Consider the following 15,676-nt stretch of genomic DNA (forward strand, 5'->3'; position numbering starts at 1 on the left):
TTTGGCTGCTCCCTTCTTCTGAGGTCACCACAGTGAACTGAGTCGCATGAAGACTTGGTGATTATTTTTACGCCGGACGTTCTTCCTGACACAATCACAGAGCACTGAGCTACCACAGCCTCTCTGTGTGGAGCAGAGAGCTGCATCTAGGACACCCAGCGGAGCAGATGGTGGGGGTTAAGGGCCTTGCTCAAGGGTCCAGAGTGGGGCAAATGAGGATGGAGACAGGTGTGGGTGCTTCACCTTTCCCAACCACATTTTGATGTTGTCGGTACCAGGAGTTGAACCAGCGATCTTACGATCACAGGCCCATCTTCTCTGACCACTACACCACCACTCCCAAGTTTCAGTTTTATATAAATTGCCAAATAATGAATGTTTCTGGAATTACAAAACACATTTATTCTATTTAAAGGATGTGTCTGCATACAACACTGAAGACTTAATGTGTTTTCATATGAGCTAGCCAACAGCAACTCCTTGGAACCATGAGCGTTAGTTCCCTCGAGGGTCTCATTCACTATTTGATTATTGTCTGTGTGAACTTTCTGCAATAATAAACACAACAGCACCCATAGTGTTGACAGCCTTTTGTCTGGGCACAAATATAAAAGTGCAGCATGACAAACGCGTGTTGCCTGATGCACGACATGCACATGTGATAACGATCCGCCTGGAAAGAAAAAACATGCCGCCTGCTTTACATTTATGCCCTTTCAGACACATTTAGTCTGCTGCAATTTGGAAATAAGAGCTGCTTTATCGCCCGCATTCAAATTCACCGAGCTCTAAGTGTGCCTCTTAAAATCAAATATCCCAGAGGACAGTGTGTTTTGTAGTCTGTACACAAGTGGCACAGAGCAGCTCTCGTACTCTGTGTCAACTGATGTTATGCAAACACCAGCGTTCAACAAGAACCCGTGCATTTGCATCTTCAGGATCTTAAACGTGTTCCGCTTTGTGTACAGGCCCCACTTCTATCTCCTCGCTTTCATCTAGCTCATACATATTGAGAAACTAAACCCACGAAAGAAGCACAGTCGCTAAAGCAACGAGCTCCATTTGTGCATCCTCTTGAAATAAAAATGAGCTCTAGTTTGTCCTATATATTTCCAGGGTGAATTAAATTGGACAATTAGCTCATTCCTGCTAAATGATTAGATTATTACAACTTGATGATGATTGGATCATCATAAAGCATTTATTTCATACTCCACAAAGGGATTTACTAATATATATAATATTTTTTGTCTAATGAGGGCTTTAACAGTCCATATCAGCAAGAGAAATTCTTAATTCTATTTCACTCTGGTGATTTTATTTCAGGACACAAATGAACAGAGTGACACAGGATGCAGCATCGTGTCATTTTAGATTATAAGTCACGTCAACACGAGTATCACTATTTAATTCCTGTCAGAGGCACAATAGGACGTGAACTCTCAAAGACCTGATTGTATCGAGGTTGTGCTCATTACTGGAAAGCTATTCTTTTCATATCTGCAAAATAAATGGAGTCCTCCTAGTGAGATGAAGTGAATATTGCCTCATGTATCTAAATAAATGAAGGGCTCATGGTGTCAATCTTATAAAAAGTCCCTTTAACAAATGCTGTTGTTTCTTACCCAGTTTTATTCTCCTTAGTTGTCGCATGTCTGCAGTGTGGAGCTCAGATTAGTGTCTGAGTGTGATCATCTGCTGCGAGGCTGTTCGAGGAATAAAAACTGGAGGAATGTGTTTTAATGGAAAGTTAAGCAGGAACTGCTCAAACTTCCTCAGAATTCATAAAGAAACTGTGAGGTAATCATTAACTTACCTTCCCTCTTGGTTCACAAGTTAAATATGCATATTCATAAATATCACTCATGTTCCGTTCAATTATTAATCCTCTTTATTTCTTGAAATGCAGCGGTGAGCTCGTATTTTTGAAGCCTTACTGTAAAAACAACATTTTTGTGAAATATGGCTCATTTCTTCTCCAAGTGTTCTTCCTCGGGTTTGGCAAAAAAAAAAAAAAAAAAAAAAAAAGAAGATTCATGTGTTAAAGCTGAAGTATTTCACTTCTTTGCAGCACTTAATAATTAATAGCCTGCCCCGTCTCTCTATGAATATTTACATGCAAAGTTTCCCTGGGAGCGTTCATATGCCAGAGGGAGGGAAGTGTGTGTGTTTATAGCATTAAACGCTCAAATATTGTCAGCAAAGCCTGTTTTGCCTCCAACCATGAAAAGCACTCACTAAAGCGGAGCGGGCGTTTTATTTGTTGTTGCTCACTCCAGCCAATTCAGCTTCCTTTGAGACGTGGCAAGTCAAATTACAGGAGAGGTGAAATCCCTGGACGCACCTTGTCTAGTTTCAACACGAAGGAATCAAAAATGTTTCTTTCCTGTTGTTGGTTTTTGTGCAGGTGTGGTGACATTGTTCTTTCATTCTCTACTTATTGTGTCAAAGTGTCAAAGGTCTTGTTACTGCTCATGCAATGCAAAGTAAAAACTGTTTATTAGATTAAGTTGGCACAAAAGAACAAAAGAGGCTGAACATGAAAGACAAATATTACAAATGATGGTTGTGCAGCTAATCTGGCCCAACAGTTCTAATCCCGTTGAGCAGATTTTCTTTCTGCTGATCCAGGACCTGAAGACTGGAAACACAGTCATCTATATATTTCCACCTTTGACATTTGACTCAGACAGGAATCCCTTTTGTGAAAAGTTAGCCACTTTAAAGGGAACACGAGTTAATAATGGATAAGCAGAAACACAAACAAATACATGAACCTGCGCGTGTTAGGCTCTCATTGGTGAGATGTATCCACGAAGGAGAAGCTGATGTTGTTGTTGCCTCCCTGCAGGTCCCCGAGCTCTCAGATCTGCCTCCGTCTCCTGTGTGGATAAGTACTGGCTGCAACAGGCAACGCTGCTCTTTGATATTTCACTCCTAATTTGAATCAGTGGTCGCTTTATTTGACAATGCCAGGTAATTACCTGGGTACCTTGCTTGATCATGTGAACTCCTGCAGAACCTGAGAAGAGGGGAGGGAGGGAGTGAAAGGAGGGGAGAGCTGGGCTGTATGGGAGGATGGAAATGGGAGCAAGAAAAAAAAAACATAAGAAGAAGCTGGGCGACAAAAACAAACAAAAACTCTGTGCATTTGTTTACCAGCGTTTTGTGTTTTCATGTCTTTTTCTGCTGTCGTGCTGTGGAGGGAGGAAACATGAGGTCACAGGGAAACTAGATGGACGTGGTGCTCATAATCCAAATTAATAGATTTGTGTCTCGTTGGTTGGGCCATTTGATTATCACAGTGGTGTGTGTGTGTGTGTGTGTGTGTGTGTGTGTGTTAGTAGCAGTGACTTGTTACCATGAGCTTGTGTGCAGAAATTACAGGATTAAATTCTTGTTTTTTTACTTTATATGAATGAGGCACCTTTTTTTTAAAAAGAGATTAATTTACAGTTAGTAAAACATTTTAAAGCTTTAAATTAAAATATTCTGATTACCAACAGGAGGTGTAAAAAAAAAAAAAAGTCCTTTTAGGTTTTTACTCATAAACAAATGCTGGCTGTGTTGAAGTTTTGGGCCTGTGTCACTGATGCTTATTGAACAGGAGAGCCGTGTCTGCTTCTCTGTGTGAGCAGAATATCAAACTGCGTGGCTGCACGTGAACGCAGCTGCGTTCACTGACCTCTGCTTTGGCGGAAACTGAAGTTTTCCCTGGAAACAGAAGTGCCTCTTTTTTTGTGTGTGTGTGTGTGTGGGGGGGGGGGGATTCACTATGAATTTGTATTAAGAAAAAGTGTGCCATTAAAAAAACAAACAAACAAACATTTGAATATTTGTCCTCACCTTTAACACGTTCGCACGTGTTTGGTTATTTTATTTTGATGCAAACTTGGTTTTTGATATTATTCCAGACCTGTGTGTGATTTTATCCAGGGAAAGTGTCAGTGGCGGACAGACAAGAGCAGGACGGTGTTTAAAGTGGTTTCATGGAGGTGGGAGGGATGAAGAGCCTTTAATAAGGGCTTAAAGTCTCCGCGGCGCCTGCAGACATATTTCCTGTGATCAGCGGAGGAGGGAGACTTTATGGACCATGTTTCTGTTCCCAAATCCGCGTAACAGCCAACGATGCGTCGCGTTCCTTCCAATGCAGATAAGGCAGAGAGGGTTTGATGTGTAATAAAAGGTGGGTCTGTGCTGCCTGTTTAAGCCCCTTAAGCCTGATAAATGATGAGCGACAGTGGCACAGCAAGAGGGTCATGCTATTAACTCATGGCTTCCCACTTAAACTTCTCTCAATTACATCTGAGACCGGATGCAGGCCGGTTCGATCCAACTAGAATAACTAATAATAATAATAATAATAATAATAAAGGAAAGGATTCATGGGGCTGCCTCTGAAGCGGAGTGTTGGAGGAAACGCTTGGATTAAAGAGGCGGTGCGTTCCTAATGCTCCCCAGGTATTCTGGAACAAACAGCCAATACAAGCTCATTAAATCCGCATTTGGTGGATCCGAGGCGTTAACGACGGGTTCTAATCTCAGCTCTGACCTGCTCAAAGTGTGTCACCGCCCGGCAGAGCTGCGCGCGCGCACACTCAGCAAGGGGCAAACTAGGGTTAATCTAATTACACAACATAAATGTTTGAACTAAGACAATGTTCTTGATTTCTCTCTCAAATTATTATTATTATTTTTTTTTTTTTTTTTTTAATTATAATCGGTCATACTAAATTAAATTCTGAATAAGTTTATTCTTAATGTTTTTAATTTTAATTACTTAATTTCTTAAGGCTTCGCTTTATCCAGACATGCTCTCTTGACTTGTTTAAATCTCTTTTGAAATTTTTTTTCACGCAATGACCCCCCCAGAAAAAAAGATAAACTTTCAGTTTTTTTTAAAACAATTTGTTCGATACTGCTGTGATTTAGATTATGCATAACATCCTTTGCGTTTTTCTTTAAATTGAAGAAATGTAAATAATGACCAAGTAACATTTGGATTTTTTTTTTTACTTAAAAACAGAATAAAACGTTTTGACTTCAAATATAAAAATAGTTTAAAAAAAAAAAAAAAATATATATATATATATATATATATATATATATATATATATATATTAGATGAGCCACTAATTTTTAACAAAATAGGATTGGCGTCTATAATAAAAAGGTTTTATAGATCTATCTGCAAAATTGTTTAAAAGATCTGAAACATATGCCGAAATTACAGGAAGTTTAATTTATTATATTTGCTTTATTCCGCCCATGTTATCAACCAAATAGATTAATTTCACCTTCCGTCGTTTAAATAAAATATTTAAGTGTTTTTAAGTGTAATTAGGTTTTCATGAGGAATGTTGTGGGACTGTTTTCAGCTTAGTTTAGTGGATTTGGGGGCCTTCTCTTTGCGCAGCAGCTTCGCTTCCAGCTGCTGCCGCCAGGTGTCGCCCTCGGGCCGCGCATTCCTCCTGGATGAGGAGGACGCTCTGTGATGGCCTCCCCTCTTCCTTCACTCCGTGTCTTTCTTCCCTCCTCCTCCTCCTTTTGCCCAAACCTTCTGACACCAGATTCTGAGAATCGGTGGAGGGGAAAATGAGGCTTTGGAGCTGAAGAATTTACAGTTACTCGCGAAAGTTTTACAAGTATTTGAGCTGCTCGCTCCACTTTCTGAAACCTTATAGTCCCATTTCAGTCCCGGGGCGGTCAAAGGGAGTTCACATGCAGAGGACTGGGGACTTGGAAGAAGAAATAACAATTATTTGCCTGTAAACAAATAAGTAGTGTTTGAAAATGTGTCTGCGGGCGAATAAAAACTCCAAGGCAGTTTGTGACGCTAATAAATTTAATTCATCTTCTTTGTCTTTACGCATTAATTAAAACAAATTAAAATATTTCTGATGCGTCAACTTAAAATCACGAAATGGTTGAAATTTGTCTCCAAAGCTGATTTAAAAAGTGGAAGAAATGTTGCAGATTGTCCGCGCCGCTCCTCTAATCTCAGCTCATTTGCATAATCTCAAACCCTGAAGAGGGCCAAAAAGAAAAAAAAGAACAAAGAACAAAGTTACAAACAAGATTAGGGCGATTTCATTTGTTCCTGCTGTTGTTTCTGCAGGAGTGTTTGAGTCACTAAGAGGATTTGAAGGCTCGTCTGATATCACCATCTTCTGGAGGGAATTAAATCAACAATGCTGTTTTAGCAACAGGCTAGTGTGTGTGTGTGTGTGTGTGTGTGTGAGTGTGTGTGTTTGAACAACCGAGCCCGGCGGGAGAGGGGACAGAGGAGGTGAGTATTTGGGGTGGGGGGGTGGGGGTGTCCTGCAAAGAGTAAACAGAGGAGTTGGAAGTTCAGAGCTGGAGCTCTGGTGCACCTTTAGGATGCGGACACTGGTGACTCTCCCAGCAGTGGTTTTTCCTTGAAATGGATCCTTCCTAGGAACCCCCCCCCCCCCCCCCCCTCACCTCACCCACCCCCAATCACCTCCCCTCCCTCCTTGTTTTAATGAATCCAAACGCAGCTGGCCATGTCCCACACGGAACACCGAGCGCTTTAACCCTAAACTGACCTCAATTTGACACCACCAGATGAAATTTTACCGCCCCGGTGATGCCATCTACTGATTTGCGTCGTGCGCGCCCGCGTCGTGACAGCGCACCTGAGTGGGGAAAAGAATAATAGAATTTTTATTTTATTTTATTATTTTTAAATATGCAGAAAAAAAAGTCTAATTAATGAAAATGTTTAAAGCTGGGAGGGGAAGGGGGTTGGCACACGACGTGTTTAGGAGGAAAACAATAGCATTAATTAAGCATTAAGTGACGGATTATTCATTTCAGATTAAAAGATTAAACTGTATTTTTAAATGATTTTACAAATACATCAATTTCAAACATTTTAACTGTTTTCTCATGCTTTATTGTTGTCATTAATTACTCTTAATTATGAATTTATTTGTCCAGGCTCCGTTAATTACTGCATCAGAATAAATATTTTTTTTAATTAATCACGTGTCTTGGGAAGTTGTTAAGAAAATTTTAAGCACGTGTCTGTGGAGCTTCTACTTTCAGTTCCAGCTCTCCCTCGGGGTAAACATCATTTTTCTAAAATAAATATAAGAAAACAAAAATAAAAATTTCAAAAGCGTTTGAATTTTAGAACATAATAATAATATTCAAGCGCATATTTGATCTCACTTTAGAAACAATTTTATGCCTTCATAGTGTTTGTATTAGTCCATCCCAGTAAATAAAACTTTTAGGAGCGCGCTCGCACTGAAGTATATGAATATGCTACTCACCAAGGTTGGTCCAAAACAGGACGATGAAAGAAAAGAGTAAAAATAGCAGAAGAAGTCAAAGGTTTGCGCACAAACAAATGTGAACGGAGTATTTGGGTTATGAGAATCTGCGCGTCCAGCAGCAGAGGCTGTTTACAGAGCGCAGGGGAGACTTGGAGACGACGTGCGTCTTGGTTCTCTCTGCGCGCAGCTCTGCAGCTCCTTCCCGGGGTATTGCGCGTTGAAATGTCCACACAGCCGTTTGTCAAAGCCTGCAAGTCCCACACTCCCCCCTCCTCCCCCCTTTTTATGCCAACAAACATAACTGTTGTCACGGTTTCATTTATTAAATCATTTTTCCTTTAAAGAGAGAGAGAGAGGGAGACAAAAAACAGCCCTCTGCCAGCTCTACAATCGACCCAGAGCAACTAGTATTTTGTTTGTTGGCACAGTTTATTGACCCTCCAACGGTAGCCACAGCCCAGCTCCCTGAGCAGGCGTCCACCTTAATCCTAACCTGTGAATAATTAATTTCCACCATCAAAAACAAAAATGTCATGGAGCTCCCATTGAAGCTGTTTTTATGTGAGAACCTATCAATAGGAGCATGATGGCGCATTAGCACGGATGGAGCTAAATATTAAAGGGGATAGATGGCCTGCTTCTGTTTTGTGCGTCAAAGTGTCCAGGCTAAAAAAAAAAACAGAAGGCTTGACTGGAATCAATGGCCGGAGCGTTGCTCCTCCTCTAAACTTCAATCTCCACACATGATTGATGATCTCGGGGAGCTTTGATAATTGACTACTCTGAGGTAAGGCACGAGCTCCGATCAAGGGACGTGATTGGACGACAGAAACGTAGAAAATTAGTTTCCCTTCTACACAGAAAGCTTTTTTTCCTCTCTCTTCCTCTTGGAAAAGTTCATTGTGGGCTTAGAGGGGTGCTGCGTCCTGTTTAATTTGCTAAAAAAGCCCAGAGCAATAATTAGGTGCGAGATTAGGAGGTATTACGCGGGGATATTACGCATGCACGCGGTTTCTAACCACCAAACAGATAACAAGTCAACGTCCTGAATGAAACCTCAACATTCATATCATCTCTGAGAGCATTTAGCTGCACTTTAGATAGTTTGCTTGGATGAAACCTCATATATTTGACCATGTGTTACACTTTGGTGACGTTCCGTTTTCGTGCGTAAACGTTGCGTAATTTCGCTTTTAAGTGAACTTTTTTAAAAAGCGTTCACGTTAGTCGGGGTTGTGTGTGTGTGTGTGTGTTTTTTTTTATACAAGTCGACACAGCTCCAGGAAAAATATCCGCTCTCATTCAACCTCTTCTGCTTTTTCTCCAGGACTCTTGTCGGCGGAGAGAGGAGAAAGGAGGAGGAGGGGGTAGAAGAAAAAAGGGGAACTGGGTGGGAGTTGTGTTGTTTTAGTTTTTTTTTTTTTACCCCCAGTGTGGAGTTGAAGCCGTCCCTGTGCTCTGTGCATATCACAAGATTTGGTCTCTCCTCTCTCTTCTCTCCGAGCTGCTGTAGGACTGGCTATGGCCACCACTACTTCCGGGATCCGTCATTTCATTCGCCCACCGCTCAGCGCCGCGAACTGACTCTGTTTCTATAAGCAAGCTAGCAGCCAACCTGCCAACACTCGCTGACACTCACTCATCTCAGTCTGGCCAGATACGAAATACCTACGGGGGGAAAGACAGAAAGGAGAGATCCGAATCGCACTCTGTTCATTTCCACACCGCTTCTTTTTTTTTCCTCTTCTATTTTTTACAGTGATAATAAAACAAGATTGCGATCTGGAGGCATTAAAGGAGACGCGGACTTGCGGGATGAAAACGGACTAAAAAAGATTCGCCCTTCTCCTGAACATCATCACCAACCGTCATTCATTCATTACCTTGACAACCTCTGGCTTTGATTGACAGCTGGAGTGGCAAAAAGCCATGAGACACGACAGTTTAGTTCCATGCAGGTTGTTGATGGGCCGATTGTAGCGTCACTTTGGCCATTTGTTTTTTATTTTTGTCTTTCTTTTCCAAGAAGAGGAACAAGAAATTTTGCCAAACTTTCACCCATGCTACGACTTCAAGGCAACCAGACTGGCGAATAGGACGATTCGCAAAGTTGTTTTGAAAAAGGAATCGTGCCACTGACTCACTTTCTGAGCCCGGACTGGATTTTAAATATTCGGACCGATTCGGGAGTTTATTGGAGCGCAGGCTGATGGCGCAACGGGTAGGTTTTGTTGGTGTTTAAATCTCCATTACCTGTTCAAACCCAGATCCCCCCTTTTTTTTTTGGTCCAGGGGTTCTTGGCAATATTACAAAGTATTCCTATCAAAGCCACCTATAGTTGAGAGTTTTCCTCGCAGCGCGCACACTCCTCAGTTGGAGTGACAGCCTCTGCGTCTCCACGCCAGTCTCAGTTTCACACGAGGCTCCAAACTGGGCTCGTTCCCCACCAAACTCTGTGCGCAAGAAGGAGACATCTTGAGTTAGAATGTTTCTGGTAATCTAAGAGCTGGAGCACTCAGAATGCGCTTTTTGTGCAACAGAAAGTGCGCTGACTTGTCTTTCTCATCTTTTCCTTCCCAGTACGATGAGCTGGCCCATTATGGCGGGATGGACGGGGTCCCGGCGTCCATGTACGGGGACCCGCACGCTCCCCGGCCGCTTCCCCAGGTCCACCACCTGAACCACGGACCGCCGCTGCACGCGAGCCAGCACTACGGAGCGCACGCTCCGCACCCGAACGTCATGCCCACCAGCATGGGCTCCGCTGTCAACGACGTTTTAAAACGGGATAAAGATCAAATATACGGGTAAGGGAAGAAGATGCACTTTTTAAACTTTTCAGCCTTTTTTTTTATTTTATTGCAACTTCAAGTTTGGAGCCCCCGACCTCCATCTCCTCCTCCTCGATCCGCTCTATTTAAACAGCGTTTCGTGCACGTTTCATTTGGAGCTCCATTGTTGGTCAGGGGAGTTTTGTTGCTGTGTCATTTTACACTCATTGTACAGAGGCACCTTCAAAGTAAAGGGCACGAGCCTGGAGCTTGGAAAATAATATGCACAAGTCGCCCAAACTGTTTGAGAATAAAATGTGCTCTAGGCTGAAAACAAAAAGAAACGAACCTCCTTTAATTAGTTATTCACTGTAAAAGTACTTTAAATATATTAACACACATTGTGTCAGTGTATCTACTTATAAAATCTTGCTCTTAAACTATAAAATAAACTTTTAAAGTGTTCAAACTAAAAAAAATGCTTCAGTTTTTTGCTCACAGAGCACTTCCCGTCTTTATACGAGGCAGGAAGAGTTTCTCCTCATTTTTTAATTCTCTGCTACAAATCAAAACGCGAGGATTAAAAAGCCAAAAGCGACTTTTATAAGAAGACTTTATTTTGTGAAACTATAATTTAAATGTCAAAAAAATTATTTTATTATCTTAATATGTTGCCTGGAATTTATATTTTACTTTTTTTTTTACTGTAAGTTAAAGCTGCAGGCCTCCTTAGAATAAAATATGAGTCTTTGGTGCCTCAGTTTGTGTTGAACACAACAATTATTATTATTTGTATTTTAATGCATAATATAAAATAAATCACTTAATTTTTTTTTTTTTTTGTACTTTTTGGTGTTTTATTTTTGCACTGTGTTAATTAAAAGCCGAAACCGCCACATTTAATCAAAAACAGAGCAAAAATAATCCAAATTAAAAGTTAATGTCGTCTTAAATTTCCCAATAAATCTATTTCTCTGAGAGCAGTGCGTGCGTGTGTGTGCTCGATGCTCCGTGAGAAGATGTAAGGTGGAAAGTGAGAGTGGAGGAGTGGGAAGATATTTGGGGTTGGTGGGACATTTAGCTCGTGGAGCTGCTCGCGCTCATGTGTTTCCTCCTCTTGCAGTCACCCTTTATTCCCTCTGCTCGCGCTGGTTTTTGAGAAGTGCGAGTTGGCGACGTGCACTCCGAGGGAGCCCGGCGTGGCAGGCGGCGACGTCTGCTCCTCAGACTCCTTTAATGAGGACATCGCAGTTTTTGCCAAACAGGTCAATCTGAAAACCTAAAATAAAAAATACATAAAATGTTCTCATGCGTCATGACGCACGATGATCAAACCCTCGCTGTGTTCATTTCTAAACTTCACACGCACATTCCTGTCGATTTGTTTTACACTAACATAAATGTCTGGTGTGTTTTAGGTCCGAGCAGAAAAGCCTTTATTTTCATCAAATCCAGAGTTGGATAATTTGGTAAGTTCTTGTTGATTTGTAAACAGAGTGCAGCAGCTCTCCACCGACACTCCGGAGGAAACGTGGCTGATTTAAATATGATTTAAAGTTTAGAGCAGGTCTCTGATCCGTGCTGAAGTCAAGCTGTGCCACAGTTTATTGTCTTTGTCGTCATTATTCACTTTGACGCATCTGTGGAACAGCGTCACTGATTTTATTATTTTTTAAAATGTATTTTATTTTAAAGCAGAAAACATGTTTCCTTATTATAATTTATAAACAGACATAAGGAAATATTCATTCCCATTGCCTCATAATTAAAAATAAACGCGTATCCTCTTTCTTTCAGATGATACAAGCCATACAAGTATTACGGTTTCACCTCTTGGAATTAGAAAAGGTACGTTTATTAAATAAACTGTTGAACTTGTGAGCTGAACTGATCAGACCTGCGTCACTCAGTTATTAGACATCCGAGAGGAAACCGGAAGGAAAGTTTTTCACTTTTACGCAATAAGATGTTTTATTCAGCCAATTATCGACACAGAAGAAGAAACTATTGATAAAATATGTCAGAGGCTCTTTGGCCCACACTGGTATCGATCCGCAGATTTGGTTTCTCGTTATCTCCCTCAGCTTTCTGCCGCGCGCTGTTTAATTTTATTATTTTTCCAACTTGTTGCTCAGGTCTCGGGAGAATAATAAGCTCTGCAACAATTTCACTATTGTTTCCTGGCTCGCCGATAATGCCCACCCCCCACCCCCTCCCTTAATTGGAGTTATTCTTGGACTAGCTGATGCGTTTCCCCATCCTGGAAAAAATGTGCTTATAGTTCCTCTTTTATTTGTTTATTTAGTTATTTTTATTTTATGTTTGTGCTGTTTTAGGTGCATGAACTCTGCGACAACTTTTGCCATCGGTACATCAGCTGTTTGAAAGGAAAAATGCCAATAGATCTAGTTATTGATGAGCGGGATGGCAGCTCGAAGTCAGACCACGAAGAACTTTCGGGATCGTCGACTAACCTCGCAGATCACGTGAGTAAAAAAACTGCTGCTGCCTCAGTGTAAATACATGCTCTTATATTTTTTTTAATGCACGTGACTTGATTAGATATTTTCAGAAAAGATCCGGGTGTTTGATGTGTCCAAAGCTTGTGTGGAGTGTGTGACCCCGCTGCGCCGTCAGTAAATAAAGCATGCTCTGTTCTGCAAGGAAAACCTGCCGGATCGATGCTCTGAGGTCAAAAGCTACATGTGATCCAATGGACGGAGTTATTGTTTGAGTCCTTTGATTAGGAGCAGTCATGTGTGCATGATGCTTGTGCGCCTGTATGGAGGGCTTGGATGTGTGCGTGCGTAAAAACGCTGCCTCGCATCGTGGAAAAAAAAAAAGGGGGGGAAAGTGAGGCAATTATCTGTTACGCAGGTTAAAGCAGAGGAATCAGCGTAAGCTTTAGCTTTAGGTCAATATATATAAAGAAATATAAAAGAGCTTTTATATTTGGAGCTGGGGGAGATGGATACGGCTCCGTGCGTAAAGCTGTGGATTTTTGCTGCAGAGGTGGAGAAAGTGGTTACTTTACAGAAGGCTTACCATCAATGTCAACTTCACAGGGCAGGCATATGATGGTCCGTCTGGAGGCCCCCCCCCCCCCCCGTTCCCCCTGCTGCTGTTGATGTTAATGTGTTTAATTGTTCCGTATTGATTGCCGTGTGGTTTCTTTGCTCCTGCACTTGCTTTCTTTTCGTGGCCCCCGCGCGTTTTATGGCCGGAGGCTGCAATAATGCTGAATTCAATTATATGCACCTGAAGTACAGTAGCTTTAAATGGGAAGATCGATTCTGCAGTGCACATGGCCGCATTTCCCGCGTAATAAACGCAGGCTCTTCCTCTGCAGAGTGGACTTTTGACGTGTGTGAACAGTTTGGCGGGAGTCAAATAAAATATGAGTGTAACAAAGTGACGGTGTAACACAAGGCCAAGCCTATTAGGAATTAAAACAGATTTAAGTGTTGTGCAAAGTCTCTGCTGCATCTGTTGGGTCTGGCTGCAGCACCCAGTCAGTGGAGACGCACGCAGCGCGCAGCTCCAGGTGAACCCCCCTCAGTTTTGGACAGATTTTTATTTTATTTTTCAGACTCTGTGGTCCTCCCAAACATAAGTGCAGAAATGATGCATGCTGTTGTTTATACTGGAGAGATTAGATAAACTGGCCTGTTTAGTTTCGTGGCAGATGGTTGATGCTCAAGCCAATTTCCGATGCTGCAGACACCAGCTCTCTGTCAGGGACTGCACGTGTCACACATATTTTGATCATTAAAACACGAAACGTGCCAAATAAAGTAAATAAGAAACAAAGCAGGCTGCATGGAAGGCTATTTGTCTTGGAGTGACCCATTTCACTTTTGTGGAACTTTTCATCTTTTTTTTTTAAATTTTTTTTGTGAACCGAGTGTTGATCGTTGTATGGGAATATAATTATCTTAGTGTAAAGATAAATAATGCAAGAGCACGTGCACTTCATGAACTTTATATTTGCAGGAAATGAGACTGTTATAATTTCCATAATTGGAAAGTGTTCAGCTATTTCACAAATCTACATTTCAACTTTGCTGCTGGATGAATTTTGTTATATATTTTTAAATTATTTTATTTATTCACTTGTCTTGGGCTCTGTTTTATTATTCATCTCTGTCCTTGTCTCATTGAGGAGAGGAAGGCGGCTTGATAGTTAGATATGCTAATTTATTTAGTTAGACTCTCTCACGTCCATTTTCCTTTGCTTTGATATGCATTTTTAATATATAGCCCCGGGCTACATCTCATTTGGAGAAAGTTGGTTTTTCTGGAGATGATGAGGCTCTTCACTGAGAAGGAGGAGGGGGCCTGTGGAGCTTGTTTTCTTGCATGTCTCTTTCCTTTTTCTGCCTCCTCCTCTCCCCTCCTCATACCTGATGTTGGAGCCTTAATAAGCACAGTTTTATTTACACTTGAATGCAGCACTGTCTGTGGAGATGATTGGATTATGGTGCAGTGAGAACAGGATGAGGCCTTGCTGACACTGTTGATTTCCTTTACTTGCTGGCGGTGACTATCTCAGCCATGTGAGCCCACCCAAGTCTTCCCAACTCGTTGCCCCTCCTCACATCAACTCCATCCTATTTAAAAAGAGAGGAAAAGAAATGATGCTGGATTACACAAAACATAGTGATAAAGAAAAAAATGCAGAGCTTTAAACAGCTTGTCAACCGTATGCTTTCATCGGTTAATTAATGAATACAATTTCTGATTTTTTTTCTTTCGGTACATCCAATTAAGAAGACAAATACAATTAACGGTGTCTGAGTATTATCTGTTCTAATGAATTAGTCTTTGTGTGTTCTTCTGCCATTGTGCCGCTTCTTCAGTCAATCTTCAGTATTAGCATAAGGCTTTCCCCACTTCCTTTATGTGCATTATATCGTAGAGACTGAAATGAATGAATATTTTTACAGTTAGAAAGTCTGCGTGCTGTACAGGCCCCCGGTGCTTTGTTTTGGAGAGCTTTCCTCAGGGAGCTCTACTTGTTCCCATAGTTATGGTGTAGCTTATCTCCACAGCGCACGGCAGGCGAGGGGAGAAAAGGAAACAAACGCTTTTCTGTTTAGATCTTCGTCCATGGTGTGTGTTTGCTGTGCTACATATAATGCACTAATCCTGTGCAGAGTCAGTAGCATCCAGTCTGACCGAGCTGGCCTTCTGATCCACGGACCAAGTTTTGATTCTTTTGGGTTAGAACACTGATATCTGCATTTTGGCTGTTTATTTATTTTGTGATAGAATTTTCTAACTCAGGGGTCTGCAACCTGCGGCTCTGGAGCCGCATGCGGCTCTTTGGTCCCTCCGCAGCGGCTCTTTCAAGTTTTGATTAAAACTAACATTAAACTGAATTTTATAGGATGTTATACTGTACCCACAACAAAAAATGGCTAGTTTTAGCAGTTTTCCTGTCATATCATTTGCAAATATGTGGATACTAGTACTAATACACAGAGTAAATTATACTCCCTTTAACTTTATGCTTTATTTATTCAACGTAGCATACTCATTTTTTCCTCAATTAAAAAAACACATAAGTCTGCACAGTTCATTGTTATAGTTTTTTAATG

The 15,676-nt window shown here is 41.3% G+C and overlaps 1 protein-coding gene across 1 annotated transcript in view; it reads left to right on the top strand.

The window, feature by feature from the left end:
• Nucleotides 1-8,745: 8,745 nt before the first annotated feature.
• The window catches only part of meis2a (Meis homeobox 2a), a gene marked incomplete in the record, with an annotated part of 83,547 nt that continues 76,616 nt past the window's right edge, over nt 8,746-15,676 (top strand). Inside the window, 6 exon segments of the mRNA XM_037694931.1 lie at nt 8,746-9,525; nt 9,886-10,112; nt 11,200-11,341; nt 11,495-11,545; nt 11,874-11,924; nt 12,413-12,562. Coding sequence (XP_037550859.1) covers nt 9,514-9,525; nt 9,886-10,112; nt 11,200-11,341; nt 11,495-11,545; nt 11,874-11,924; nt 12,413-12,562 — 633 coding nt within the window.

Source organism: Nematolebias whitei, chromosome 21 (assembly GCF_014905685.2).
Source record: "Nematolebias whitei isolate Nwh7 chromosome 21, NemWhi1, whole genome shotgun sequence".
NCBI classification, from domain to species: Eukaryota; Metazoa; Chordata; class Actinopteri; order Cyprinodontiformes; family Rivulidae; genus Nematolebias; species Nematolebias whitei.